The 15,195-nt window shown below is 45.9% G+C and overlaps 1 protein-coding gene across 4 annotated transcripts in view; it reads right to left on the bottom strand.

Annotated features, from left to right (window-relative positions):
• Positions 1–8,400: 8,400 nt before the first annotated feature.
• The window catches only part of EPN2 (epsin 2), a 38,207-nt gene continuing 31,412 nt past the window's right edge, over positions 8,401–15,195 (bottom strand). For all 4 annotated transcript variants that reach the window (XM_081839766.1, XM_081839768.1, XM_081839769.1 and 1 more), the window contains exons 7-9: positions 14,914–15,006; positions 12,797–13,003; positions 8,401–10,358 (exon numbers count right to left, since the gene is read on the bottom strand). In XM_081839766.1, coding sequence (XP_081695892.1) covers positions 9,997–10,358; positions 12,797–13,003; positions 14,914–15,006 — 662 coding nt within the window. In that variant the 3' untranslated portion in view covers positions 8,401–9,996. The remainder of the gene's footprint in view (positions 10,359–12,796; positions 13,004–14,913; positions 15,007–15,195) is intronic.

Raw genomic sequence — 15,195 nt, forward strand, 5'->3', positions numbered from 1 at the left:
GAACTGCTAGGTTGGCAGGAGCAGGGACCGAGCAACAGGAGCTCACCCCGTCGTGGGAATTCGAATCGCCAACCTTCTGATCGGCAAGTCCTAGGCTCTGTGGTTTAACCCACAGCGCCACCCGCGTCCCCTGCACTTCCATAGTAAACAGTTAACCACAGCTTACCATGGCATGCAAATAAATACACCCAGAAAACCCTCGTCAAAGGAAAAAATGAGATAACACCTGGCAAAGTTTTGCACAGATTTCAAATGGTGGCAAAATTCAGCGAGCGCAGTTGCAAGTGGAGCAGAAAAGAGAAGTTAAATTGGTGGCTCTCCATGCCCTTGCAAAAATTAAATAATTTTGACCTTGTTAAGGTTTTCCAGTAGGGGGAGCCAGAGTTCTGTGGAAAAACGAAACGGTAGACAGATAAAACTATGCAACATTTGTAGTCGTTCGCCAATTTGAGGTTGCAAGTGTAGCGCAACAAAATCGCAAGTCCGTGTGGCATTTGCTATGTACAGTGGTACCTCAGGTGAAGTACTTAATTTGTTCCAGAAGTCCGTACTTAACCTGAAACAGTTCTTAACCTGAAGCACCACTTTAGCTAATGGGGCCTCCTGCTGCTGCCGTGCCGTCGGAGCACGATTTCTGTTCTTATCCTGATGCAAAGTTCTTAACCTGAAGCACTATTTCTGGGTTAGTGGAGTCTGTAACCTGAAGCGTATGTAACCTGAAGCGTATGTAACCCGAGGTACCACTGTACAAATTCCCTCGCTCCAAAGAGAATTGGCACATAATATCAAAGAGGCGAGGACAGGCATTCACTTATAATGGAGCATCAAAGAGCTGGAGCAGATATTGTTCCCACCGCCACCAAATTGGCTCTGCGCTCATGGAATCATATTGGATGCATGCAAAAGATGGCAGCACATTAGCACTGTTTCATGGTGCAACCTCCTGCAGCCACAGCAGCTTTGGCGCCTATACGCTGAGGGCGGAGGTCCTTTCGAAAGCTGACGTAGTGAGGCCGTACTGCAAGGAATTGATCCAGGCAAGGTCTTAGGCCACTGCCTGCTTCCCCCAAGTCATTTCAGTCATTCTGGAGATTGCTGCTGCTCTTTGCAATAGTGGCTGTTGACGGGGTGAGGGTTGGGTTGGGGAGCAGGAATAGAAGCTCTTGAGCGACTCCCCGTTTCCCAGTTCTTTGAGTACTTGCACAGAGGCTCCCAGCGTACCCTAAAATCACAAGGACGTGCGATGGAAAAGGCAGGGAGTTTGTACCACCCACCATGACTGCTTTATGAACAGCAGAATTAAGCAGGGCACTCAAAAGAGGTCCAGGTAGCACTGTGTCTTCTTTGGAACAAATGTAGAATTGTAGACAGCTGTCAGGCAGAGAAAAGCAGGATGGAAAGGAAAGCATATCAGAAAATTGTAGGCAGAGAAAAGCAGGATGGAAAGGAAAGCATATCAGAGACTGGCCAGCTCTAAGCTGGGCGCTTTCACAGGCTGGGGCCAAAAATCAGAACCAGCTGAGTTTCCCTTCCCTGTGGGTATAACAGAGCAGAAATCAGGCTGTCCCACACAAGGAGAACATTACTATACCAAATAGAGATTTTTAAAAAATATTCTGCAAAACATTTGTACAGGCTTGAAAAGGATACGAGCGAAAAGACTTTCAACAGAGAAACTTCTTATACATTTTATTTTCAAGTCAAAGCCAAAAGCAGAAATCTCTTAAGCCCGAGCGCAGAGGGTCTTCTGTGAAGGGAGATCTGGGAATTTTGCCCAGATTTTTATCCACATTAACCAGACACCGATTGTCCTTGCATGCACATAACTTCCTGTTCTCGTATCTGGTGGCAGCTTATCATGTTGACCTTTTCAGGAAACTCCAGCTGGCTGTTCTGGGCTGCTTGCCAAGTTAGTGATGGAAAGGAGAATCACCGCAGATTTTAACACACCAAAGTGAATAATATTAAGGTTATTTTACATTCCCTGAAACTGCAAAAGCCCCAAGCAATTACATTCTCTGTCCAGATGAAGTGTTACGAGGTCTGTCCTGGCTCCTAACAAAAACCTAGATTCAGCAGCAAGGGGATGAAATACACACCCAATTTTTAAAAGCATGCATACAGTCTGGGAGTAGCAAATGAAAGGGGGAGAATCAGATTAGGGCAAAGGCACCGAGCAATACATCATATTTTTGTTTGACTATAAAGCCCAGAAGTGTATACAACCCCTTTTCAGGAAATCAAAGCAACTTTGATAGTTTCAGTTTTGATAAGTTTGTGGAATGCTTTCGCCAGGGATGTTCGCCTGGCGCCTTCATTATACACCTTTAGACACCAGGTAAAAACATTCCTCTTTTACCAGGTCTTTGGCTGATGTCCAATGCCCTGTTAAAATGTCCTGGGGAGGGGGGATTGCTTGGCTTTTTTTTTTTGTTTTCTGTATTTTGTGATTTTATGTTGCAACTGCTCTGAGTGAGACTTGCGAGTATAGGGTGGTATGCAAATTTTATAAATAATAATATTTTTTAAAAAAACAGAACCACGTCCACAAAATGAAAAGGCAGCTAAGAGTAGAATCCTCAAAGGGTTTGCTAAACAACTACCTTAGGGCTGGTACATTGCTTGACAACTGCTGCTTCTGACGGACAGCTTGTCTGTGCCGATGATACCATTCTGGCATGACAACTTCTGTCAGGTGAGAATTGTAATCCAAAGGATCTGGAGGACATCAGGTGTGGGAAAGGCTAAAAGAGAACTCCTCTCCCACAAAACATTGTGGGCATGTTCAGCTGTGAGACATCAAGGCTTGAGTGGGCAGGTGAGTTATGTACCTGGGTGAGCCAGCCCAAAAGCAGAGGAGGAAAAGAACCAGAAAGTCACCACCCAAGGTCTTTCTCCCTAATCCGGTGTGTGGCAAATTGATGTCTGGACCAGGCTTATGGAATGGGAACACACACAAAAATACCTTATACAGTGGTGCCTTGGTTCTCAAACACCTTGGTTCTCAAACGCTGAAAAACCAGAAGTGTTCCGGTTTTCGAACGTTTTTCGAAAGCCGAACGTCTGATACGGCTGTCGGCTATTGTTTCTGGGGCGCCTGCACCAATCAGAAGCTGCGCCTTTGTTTTCGAACATTTCGGAAGTCAAACAGACTTCCAGAACGGATTAAGTTTGGCACTTTTCTTTTTGCTATTTGTTTTGTGTTTTTGTTTCGGTTAATTTGTTTTTGTGACGGTGTGAAACCCAGTTCAACAGCTGACTTATTGATTGCGTGACTGCAGAAATGGATAAAAGCCCCTCATGCAAACAATGACACATCAGTGCAGGTAAGAAAAAAAATAATATTAATTTTTATCATCTACAATACATGCAGACCACAGTGCATAAGGTGCATAGGAGATAAGGTAAAAGGTAAAGGTAAAAGACCCCTGGATGGTTAAGTCCATTCAAAGGCGACTATGGGGTTGCTGTGCTCATCTCGCTTTCAGGCCGAGGGAGCTGGTGTTTGTCCACAGACAGCTTTCCGGGTCAGGATGTCTAAACCGTTTCTGGTGCAACAGAACACCGTGACGGAAACCAGAGCGCATGGAAACGCCGTTTACCTTCTCACCACAACAGTACCTATTTATCTACTTGAACTGGCATGCTTTCGAACTGCTAGGCTGGCAGGAACTGGGACAGAGCAACGGGAGCTCACCCCATCGCAGGGATTAGAACTGCCAACCTTCTGATTGGCAAGCCCAAGAGGCTCAGTGGTTTAGACCACAGCACCACCCACATTCCAGCATAGGAGATAAGGCAGTCTCAAAGTATGGTAACTTAGTCCTGCACTTTGTAGGACCTTATAGGTTAGTACCGAAATTCTGGACTTGACCAGGTAGCATGGATATGCTGGCTCCTGGACATATGAACCAGCCTATTAATCCCTTTCGGTGCAATTAAACAGCTCTTTTGGTGAATAGAATTGGAATCTGCCTCTAATCGCTCACTATACTTGCAGTGAAGCCAACAAAAAAGTAATTCGCCTGCCTGCCTGCCCACCCCCAGCAAAATTCCTGTTACAGTAACTGGGATATTCTGCCTGCCAGGCTTCGATCTGGTACCTGTAGCTGCAAAGAGCGAAAGAGAGGCTTCAGCTGCATAGGCATGCTGTTGCAATAAAGAGAGGGCAGGAAACGGGACAGGCAGAGGGAATTGTCACAAAGGAGAGGAAGAAATTAAAAAGGAATTGCAACAGGAGAACAAGGGGGGGGGGAGAGAGAGAGAAAACTTTCCAAACAAGTTATGTTGAGAACAGGCAACAAAATGTTCCGCTTTAAGAACAGGAAGAGTCAGAACCTGGGGTTTTTTAGGGGGCGGAGGGTGACAGGCAGATTTGCTGCTATGTCAGGCTTGGAAACAGATGGCTTTGATCATCGATTCATTGCAGGAACAAAAAAAAAGAACCTGGTGCAAAATTAATCATTAAGCGGGGGACTGAGCGCAGCCACATTCTCCTGGGGACTAGAGATTGCAAGTAATATCCATCCGGTTCATTTCCCATCCCTCCAGTGCACTGAAGTGGGGACAGGGCACTCAAGGTTGGGTTCAAATCCCCGCTTGGCCATGACGCTCAGTGGGTGGCCTCGGTCAAGGCACTTTCATCTCAGGCTATGCTATCCTACCAGGGCTGCCTTGAGAATGAAAGGGGGGTTAAGGGAACACCGACCCAGGTCACTGTGTGCTCCTTGGAAGACTCCCAAGACAAACACGAAATGTAATTTCAAGTGTTTCCTGAGTTTCTGTCGCCCAGACTCCGGATTGCATCTCTTCCAGACACTGCTACCTCCCACACTGAGCAGGGCATGACCGTGTCAGCGCTCTCAAAAACAGCAGGAATTTCTTCGCAGAATGAAAGAGCAGGCATGGTGGCTCAGAGCCAAAGGCACATCCAGTCCAGGAAAGGGGAGTGATTTGGAGATATAGGTAAAAGGAGGCGTAATGTAGGTATGTCTAAAATAATGCACAGCGGAGAGAAAGTGGATGGAGTTTTTCTCCTTTTCATTACTAGAACTCAGGGGCATCCAGGCAGATGTTGGGAGATTCAAGACAGACCAATTTAAGTGCTTCATCACGCAGCAGAGTTAAACTGTAGAATTTGCTCTCAGCCTTCATACCCTCCAACATTTCTCCAATAAAATTTTTGTTGTTTAGTCGTGTCCGACTCTTCGTGACCCCATGGACCAGAGCATGCCAGGCACTCCTGTCTTCCACTGCCTCCCGCAGTTTGGTCAAACTCATGCTGGTAGCTTCGAGAACACTGTCCAACCATCTCGTCCTCTGTCGTCCCCTTCTCCTTGTGCCCTCCATCTTTCCCAGCATCAGGGTCTTTTCCAGGGAGTCTTCTCTTCTCAGGAGGTGGCCAAAGTATTGGAGCCTCAGCTTCAGGATCTGTCCTTCCAGTGAGCACTCAGGGCTGATTTCCTTCAGAATGGATACGTTTCATCTTCTTGCAGTCCATGAGACTCTCAAGCGTCTCCTCCAGCACCATAATTCAAAAGCATCAATTCTTCGGCGATCAGCCTTCTTGATGGTCCAGCTCTCACTTCCATACATCACTACTGGGAAAACCATAGCTTTAACTATACGGACCTTTGTTGGCAAGGTGGTGTCTCTGCTTTTTAAGATGCTGTCTAGGTTTGTCACTGCTTTTCTCCCAGGAAGCAGGCGTCATTTAATTTGGTGACTGCTGTCACCATCTGCAGTGATCATGGAGCCCAAGAAAGTAAAATCTCTCACTGCCTCCATTTCTTCCCCTTCTATTTGCCAGGTGGTGATGGGCCCAGTGGCCATGATCTTAGTTTTTTGATGTTGAGCTTCAGACCATTATTTTGCACTCTCCTCTTTCACCCTCATTAAAAGGTTCTTTAATTCCTCCTCACTTTCTGCCAGTAAAAAAAGGGACGTCCTATTCCATGATAATTATATATTTTATTATTTATACCCCATCCATCTGACTGGGTTGCCCCAGCCACTATAGGCATCTTCCGACATATATAAAAGCATAATAAAACTTTATTTTTTTTAAAAAAAAAAAACCTTCCCTATACAGGGCTGCTTTCAGATGCCTTCTAAAGGTTGTATTGTTTTTTCCTTGGCTCAGGGGTCGCATAACTCCATACCCTCCGATGAAAATAGGGACATCTTACCATACCCTCTCCAACATTTCTCTAATGAAAATAGGGACCTCATAAGGAAAAGCAGGACATTCAGGGATCAAATCAGAAACCAGGAAGGCTTCTGTAAATACGGGACTGTTCCTGGAAAATAGGTACCCTTGGAAGGTCTGAAATTTTGGATGGCTTTAAAAGAGGATTTAGACAAATTCACAGCTGCTAAACCGGATACCTTCTCCTGGAGTGTTTTTGCCATGCTAAGGTGTCTCTTTGAACTAGGATACCGTATTTTTCCGTGTATAACACATCCCCATGTATTTTGAGGGACTCCAAATTAAGAAAATGGGGGGAAATGCCCAGAGTTGTTGAGCTTTTGGGGGGGAGGGTTGACGAAAACCGTCAATTTATTTATTTGATTATTTAAAATTTATTTATTTATTTATACCCCACCCATCTGGCTGAGTTTCCCCAGCCACTCTGGGCAGCTTCCAATCAAGTGTTAAAAACAATACAGCAAGGAGTAGCAGGGAGCCCAGAGTCCCCTTGTGCATGAGGAATCGGCCGCATGCCCCTTTGCCTCCATGCTATTTGACTTTACGCAGTGGCTTCCCACAAGGCGTTGCTGCAGCGAAGAGGCAAATCTGCACCGGTGCTGCAGAGCGACTCCTGCTCCCTTCCAGCGGCATTCTGGAGGGCTGTGATTCTGCTAGGGCACAATGCAAAACATCTTTGCGTTGGTCACACACCACACTTCAGCTTCAAGCAGCAGAATGTTAACAACCACATCGCCGTTTTCGAGGGCTTAAAATGACACAGTGGTTTCACAAAATCTTTGGTCAACTTGACCAGTAAGGCTGTTTTTCGATACCCTTTCTTTCAAAAGCATTAAATTGCTTTATTTGAAGAAGATTGCCAGGGGTGTGGGTGGGTGTAGTCAGGAGAGAAAGAGAGACAAGAAGTGTCAGGAAACAGATGTGGGTTTTTTATTCTACACTTCATGTTTATTTAAGAAAAGCATTACCTTCAGCAGGAAACATTTGGAATATGGATGCTAAGATGTTTTATTGATTTATTTTTAATTTTTTAGGAAAACCCCTTGAATGTGGATCGAGAGCGGTTCCTGATGTAAGCATGACCAAATGTGTCAATTTCAATTTCTCTCGTTTTTCTGATACTAACTTTGGTCTGCCCCATTTTCTCACCAGGGTGCAATTTTTATAAGTCCTGCACAAAAATGTGATTGCATCTTTGTGCATGCCTCCCTCCAAGTAATCATTTTTTCCCCAATTTGCAAATAATTCCCCCTATCGCAACGCATTTTTGTGTGTGTCATTTTTTTTCAAATATAGACATCACAGTGTCCGCTTTCCCCCATAAATGCATTTCAGAACATTTTTCGGTTGTCGAGAACTGCATCAGAAAACTCAGTGAGCGCAAATCTTGAAGGATGGCTGTGTTTCAGTTCGCAAGTTGGTTCTGGAAATGTGACGAGCTGTAAACTGGACCAATTTACTCCACCCCTTCCCTTTGCCTGTCAGGATGAGCCCCACCCCCTCCCCTACCCCAACCGAAGAAAGCATAGCCGACAAGCAGGAAATACACCAACATTGGGCTGAAACATACTTGGTTCCGCTCCCATTTGCTGTAACATGTTCTGGAGGCTAAGTTCCTAAGTTCTAGAACTCCAAACCACCTGGGTTCTTCATAGCATCTCCAATGTTGCTCAAAGAGCTAACTTTTGTTGAGGCCTGTTGGACACAAGGGAGAGATCCAGAATCTCCGAACTAAGAAAATGAAAAGTCACGGGGCATCCTGCCAAGTAGCTGCTTTATCTGCATTAGCCTCAAGACTTCCACTAGCATTTCTCAGTATGATTGCAGGCCCCTTAATGCTACTGTTGTCATGATCTTCGAGCAAAAGCTTGTGAACTGGGTACCTCAACACTCTGGTCTGATGCTGGAGATGTCACCCAGCCTCTGCCCACCTGTCTCAGTGCTGTGGGGGCGCTGACTGGCAGTGGGTCTGCAGGGTTTAAGTACCTGGAGTTGCCTGGGACTCAACCAAGAACCTTCTGCTGGCCACTTAGTTAGCACTGCAAAGAAGAAGGGTTAGGAAAACAAAGGGCAGCCTACTTAGCCAAGCGAGTTGCCATTTTTAAAGAGAGCTGGTAATGACGACTTCAACCTGAGTATGGCTTAGTGAGTAATCAAAAATTCACTTTGCAAAGAAGACTGTAAACAGAGCAGGTTATTAGCACAGAGTGCATCTTTAGTTAGAAGAATTTAGTTGATTAAAATTAACAATCATACAGCGTTTTCCTTTAAAAGTTTCCCAAAGTTATTACAAGAGAGAAGTGGTCTTTCATGATCTTCTGTCTATAAAAGGCTTCGGAGTCTTACCATTCATCATGAGGGAGACATAATCGTAAAACAGGGAGGGGAAAAGGCAACTGTAGTGTTTTCCTTGTAAATGACATCTTACGTTCATATGCCACTCAAAGTTTATGCCACAGGAGCGCTTCAGCTTCCATTTCAAACTCTTCGTCCAAAAGCAAAAGGTTTATCAGTATTCCCTTTTAAATTCTCTTTATGGAAACCAAGAGCTAATATATATATATGTATGTATAAAATATATAAATAAGAGGGCATTAAATCATAAAGTTACTGTAACTTAATTTTTTAGCTAGACCTGATAAAGTCTACCGAAGCTACAGACTGTTAAATAAGAACCACATTATAAAAATTAGCAAGACAGAAACAGGGCGCCAATCTTGCCAACTCAAATCCAAAATGGTACTAGTCTTTCTTTTTTAAAAAAAAAAAGTGCAAAAAAGTATATAAGGATAACTACGTATTAGCAGAGTTCATCCCAAATTAGTTCCCAGACTTGCCCCAATGAAGTTGAATTCAATGTTGCCTCCTCCCTCACCCCCTCTCTTCATTTTTAACCTGCATTGCAAGTCAATTTTTAAAAGAAAGGATAACTACGCACATTAATGTCCAAATGAACTCACTATCAGACAAGCACAGAGCGAAACACTCCTGAACACAAGCGCAGCATGCCAGCCACTCAGACAGAAGTCCTTGACGAGTCCTTGAAAGGGTACAAACTCAACACTGCATTAAAAAAAACAGCACACCTGTAGGATGTCACAACCCAATGAGAGCTTGCTTCTGTCCCGCTTTCGACAAGCTTGCCTTTTCCACCAGTTCCAACCCGACCCCACCCGACCCCAGTCCACGGGTACAGTTTGCGCTACCATGTTTTAGTGTACAAGCAGGGGAGAGAAATATAATCCCTGGACGCCCCACATTCCTCTCTCTTCTCCTAAGATGTATAAGGACTATGGGTGAACCAACAGTCTAGAACAGTATATAGTTCTGTGCAAATATGTCCACTAGCGCCTTTGAGTCTCCCCTATTCTTTACGAGGATGGGGCTCTAGCAGACGCAGGTTGCAGCTGCTTCACAGTCCGGCACATGGTCTACAAAGAGGACTATTAAAAATGGCAGGTACTTCTTATAACATTGAAGTGATTAACAAAAAAGGGGGGGGAGCGGGAGAAGAAAATCTAATTTTCATGGTGCAAGTGTGGACCTTTTATGCGATGCTCCCGCAAGCTGAAAGTAAGAAGTACCATCTGCGGGAGAAGGCTAGGTTGAGATTAAACAGTGAGTAGGGAGAGAAATCTGCAACGAATGCAACTGTAAACCACAAGCCTAGTTCCCCCTGCAACCCCCAAAGTCTCTTGTACACACACAGTTCAGCCCGAACCGGCCTCAGGAAATTCCACTCAGTTCTGCAAAACCTCTTGCCAAGTTAGGTTCCACCACCTTGGCCTTTATAGGAGGAAAGGATTGGTAGCGTTAGCAGGCTGGGAGGCCGAGGGTGGAAGCCCGGTACTGTGAAGAGGCTGAGCCACTGCGCCCACAAGCCCCACGTTCATCCCATGGCCCATTCGAGTAAGAGATGCCACGGTGCCCATGACTGGCATGGGTGCCATCGCCACCGGTGCCACGGAAGGCAGAGGTACAGGCTCCATGCCCGGCGCTGGCACACTGCTAAAGGACGGGCTGCTTCCCATGATGGGGCTCGACCGCAGCTGATTGAGAGTGAGGGGCTGAGGCTGATTCACTTGGAAGGGGTTGATTAGCGATGAAGCTGCAGCGGCGGCAGCAGGGGCGGCGGCGGCGGCGGCCGTTCCTAGGGGAAAGACAAGGGGGGGGGGCAAGAGAGGCACGTGAGCCTGTTAAGTATATCTGATTTGAAAGGGAGTCGTCTGCGCAAATACAAGACAAGATTTCACACCGGTCCAAGCTTCTCCCAAAAGATGATACATTGCCCAGGCTCCCCCAAAACCCGAGGCAGAAGAGTGTGATGCCCTCTGCTCTAGGGTGACATCTCTTTAGAGGGCAACAGGGTTACACATCTTAGCAATGAACGTTGCCAGAAAAACTTTTTGGAAAGAAAATGCTATTGCCCCACTGCCAATAGCTTCCTAGCACAACCAAGACACGATTCTGCAGAGTTTACCAAGGCGTTGCAACATCTCGTTTTCCAAATGCACTCACCCTCCTTGGTAAGGTTTGAGAACCTGAGAGTTATCCTAAACTTTTGTCTAAGTTAACAAATGCAACACATTCCTATAACACCCCTTTCATTTCCTATCTATCTATCTATTTATTGCTTGCCACCCTTCCATTCCAATCCCAGTGCAGTTTAAAACCTTATATAGAAGGCTATCAATAAGCAAAATTTGAAACCAATAAAAGCACATTTAGATGCATGCAATTTAGAATACAATCATAAACTCCATTAGTTCTGTAAACCAGGTATCATTAACTCCCTGCCCCCTGCAAGGCCTGGGTGAATAACCATGCTTTCATGAGGCACCAAAAGGTAAGCAAGATTGGCACCTGCCTTATTTTGGGGGGAGATGGCTCCGCAAACTGAGCATGACAGAGAAGGTTGTCCCCCCGCCCCAGTTGCCACCAGATGCATTTCTGAAGGCTGTGGCACAACCAAGAGGGCTTCCTCCCAAGGTATCAGGAGCTGGTGTGGTTTATATGGGCAAAGGCATCCAGGTCCCCAGGTTGTTCAGGGCTTTATAAGTCAACACAACACAGCCTTATACTCGGCCCAGTAACAAACTGCTGCCAGTGCTGCTCTTCAAAGGAAATTCTGTGCCAGCCTTTGCCAACCTGGTGCCCTCCAGATGTTTTGGAGTACAGCTGCCATCGGTCCCACTGGTGAAGACTGCTGTATACTGATTTCTCCTCTCCGCTTTTGTAGATGGACAGCCTTGACAAGCAGAGTCAACATCCAAAAACAGCACAGGCACTCCATAGACAGAATGCAGAGGGTTACTTTCAGGGCGTGCCTCAGAGCTTGTGCGTGCCTTGTCAGATATATTAGCATTTTGTTTTCAACAAGAGACAGCCTTGGAAACTCCCCCTAAGATCCAAAAGCAGCTCAGCATGAAGCATGAAAACAGAAGCCTGGAGCGATCGTGGATGCACAGAACCTGCTGCATGGATTCTTTGGACCAGGCCTATATTTAACATATGTCATGAATGTGTAACTTAAGCAAGTCGTATCCAGGGAGGGAGGGAGAAGCTGGAAAATGGCAAAGAAGAACTTTCCCAGGATAAGACATTTGGGCCGACTGCCAAGCTACAAATTCCTTATACACAGTTTGGGGTTTTTTGACGGACCTTCGTGACCCTGGTAATAGCTTCTTCATGAGCGCCGATAACAAGAGGGGCAGGGCATTAGCTACTAAAATTTGGCTGTCTTCCTCTGAGGGTGTTCTCAAACTACTGAGAACTAAAATAGCCAGAACAAGTCACTGAAGCTCAAAAAAAGGTTGCTTGACTGTTCCAACTGTATCGCCACATGCTCCCCTTGGGCTTAGGGGTTACAGCACCTTACAAAACCCTTCCATCCCCAGGGCACAGATGCAACAGATTTGACCCACCTTGGACCCAAATCATGAACTTGCTCTCAAAATGCATGAAGGCAAAGCCACCCATCGAACTTGATAAGCAGCCGCTTTAAAGGTGGGAGAAAAATACAGGCTGCTCCAACCTACAGAACTGTCCTGCTACTGAGAATGGGAAGGGAAACAGCTTAGTGGGTGAAATTACCATGTATGCTACCTTGAGCTCCTTAGAAGAATGGTGAGATACAGCATAATACATACATATATGCACTCGGTGATTAAATTGTTACATACAGGATTAACTCTACCAGTGGCAATTTAAGCTAAGGTACAACTTCCGTTTCAGAGAGGATATATTTCTAGGTGGGCAGGAGAAAACTGGCCTTAACTTCTGTTTGCCATGCGTAAAATGGCAACATCATTAGCAGCCTGCCTTGCAGGGCCACTGTGAAGACACACAGGAGCAGCACTGCGGGGTCGGGGGAGAGCAGCATGTGTCAACTATCAAGGCTTGGGATTATTCACAAGGGATGGACACCTCCCTGCTTCTGAACTGCCTTTAGTAGGTGGGGTGTTGAGCTGGGTGAACCCTTGAGTCTGGCCAAGCATGCCAACTTCTATTTTTAACAACTGTTGCCCCACCACCACCACCTCCCCGCTCCATTTGAACAGCAAATTTGCTCTCAAGACCAAGATGTACCTGGAGCCAAGAACGGGTTCAGTGAAGGGGCTGGCTTGGGAGGCTTCGATACCAAGGAATCCAGGTTCACCAGAGCAGCGTTGGGGCCCAAGAAAGACTCGGGAGTTTTCCGAGCTGTGCTTTGTTTACTCGAGGCTGAGTTGGCAGGCTGAGAGTCAAAGAGGTCAGGGCTGGTCGTGCCACTGTTCTGGGCTGACAAAGTGGAACCTGAATCGCCAGAAAAGAAAATATGAATTTTGGAAAAAGGGAGGGGGGGGGAGATGTTTCCTTCATGTCAGAATACATGCTTCTGTATTTGTAATGTATTTCGTTTGTCCCTGTTTTTACTGCCATGCTAAAGGACTGCAGTCCTAAGCCAATGTGCTTAGAACTCTGGGGTTGCTTCCAAGTAAATGCATTTAAGGCTGAGACATACACCTAACATGGGGAATGGGGACATTATAGCTTTCTACCACTAGAGAGCCTCAAATCTTGGTGTGCGTGTGTGCTTGCTTTTACTTCCCCCAAAATCACTTCATTTACTGGGACCATTAAAAGGTGTTGCATCTAAAGCAGGTCAGGCATGAGTCCTTCCCATTCTGGAGAATAAGGACTCTAGAATCGCAATTACAGGGTAAAATAATAGAAAGTTTCTACAAACTGACCTTGGTATCCTTCTTTAGAGTGCTGTTGGATACAGACACGGATTAATTGTCTCTATGGAGAAGACATTCAGAAGCATGAGATTTTTTGACTCCCCCTCTATTCTATTGCCATTACAAAACTGTGCATTCAGCCATGCCCCATGATCAAAGGGCTTGACTATTTAAAAGAGAGAGAGACAGACAGACAGACAGCTTGACCTGCCTTTAGCCAGATCACACAAACCGCTTAAATCTAAATACATAGCGATAAAATATGCAGGATGAGGTCAGATGTACGTCTTTTCCTTCTACACAGATTTCCACAACACAGAGAACCCAAAGGTGATGGACTAGGCAGGTGTCACGTGGTTCAACAAGAGAGCAGGTGCTCTGTTCAATTCCTCTTCAGGCAGGAGATCGGAAAGGGCTCTCTCTCTTTGCCCAAAGTGCTGCTGCTTTTCAGAATAGGCAATACTAGGCTATAGGGCTGGGTGACATCATCTTTTCAACATCATGATGTATCACCAGCTAAACATCGTAATAAGCTGATACATCGCACTGTTGAAAAGGAAGGCGCATCATTCGGCCATGGTCCCACGAGGCGCCGGGGTGAAAGTGCCTCAGCTCCTGCCGCCACCAGCACCTGGCAGTCGGAGAAGGAAGGTAAAGCGCAGGGTGGCAGACGAGCCCCTCCCACAATATACCGCCAGATAAAGGCGCCATTGCCCTCTGGCCTTCAAACCAGTCCTGGACAATGTATTGATACATCGCCCAGGCCTACTGGGCCAAATGGATAAATGCGCCTGACCTAGCATAAGGCAGCATCCTCCATTCCGCCACACCATGAACAAGCTGTATTTTGGCTCTGTGGGGGCAACGGAACCCACCGCACACAAGAAAATCAAATCCCAACTGAGTTGCTGTCTCTCAATAGCTGCAAAACATACAGTGCAACAGGAGAGCCAAGCAGCTTTCCAAACACTTTGGAACAAAGTGCACTGGGAATTCCGGAGCAACCACAACTGAAACCAGAGGGGGGGCCTAGCACAACAATGGTCTTGGTCGACTCTGGTCTGTTTCAGTGGTGCCCGCAGAGGAGTCATTCCCAGCGGATCATGTGCTCTCAAAATCTTAACTCAGAATTTCCACTCAAGCCAAATTTCTACAGCATCCTCTACTCCATTAGCCCTCGGCTGAATTTACTGAAACTGTGACATTTTTAATGTCTCCGGGCTTTGGGCTGACAGCCTGAAAGGTACATCTTGATTAAAAATTATCGAAGGAGGAAGTTCTAAATAAAGATCAGAAAATATGCTTTAAAAAATATGCAGTTTCCCCTCCAAAATACTGGCCTTTTAATCTTCCATTTATGGTAAGTCTAGACACACTTGGGGGGGGGTGCAGAAAGAGGACTGGTGCAACTGGAAATTCCAAAGCTCTATCACACTCAAGCACCTTTATCACACATTCATTTGGCATTTATTTCACACATACCTTGCTTTATAGATGTCCGAAGGTTGTCAAATTCAGAAAAGTCATCTTTAATTGCCCCATTCAAGTTGCTGAAGAGGTCAAAAGATTTACTACCTGCAGGGCAGAACAACAAGGTCCTACTGTTAGTGGGATTCAGTTGGGCCACAGCAAGGGACACATCTGTAAGGCAAGAGATGAAGCTGCTTCCCCTTCTGTCCCAGCAGAGGCCAAACTGTCCCTATCAGAACTGGGAATATGACCTCTTTAGGACAAGCCTTTTCCATGCTCGTGCCCTCCAGACAT

Source organism: Podarcis erhardii (assembly GCF_964252035.2).
Source record: "Podarcis erhardii genome assembly, chromosome: 14".
In the NCBI taxonomy this organism is placed as follows: domain Eukaryota; kingdom Metazoa; phylum Chordata; class Lepidosauria; order Squamata; family Lacertidae; genus Podarcis; species Podarcis erhardii.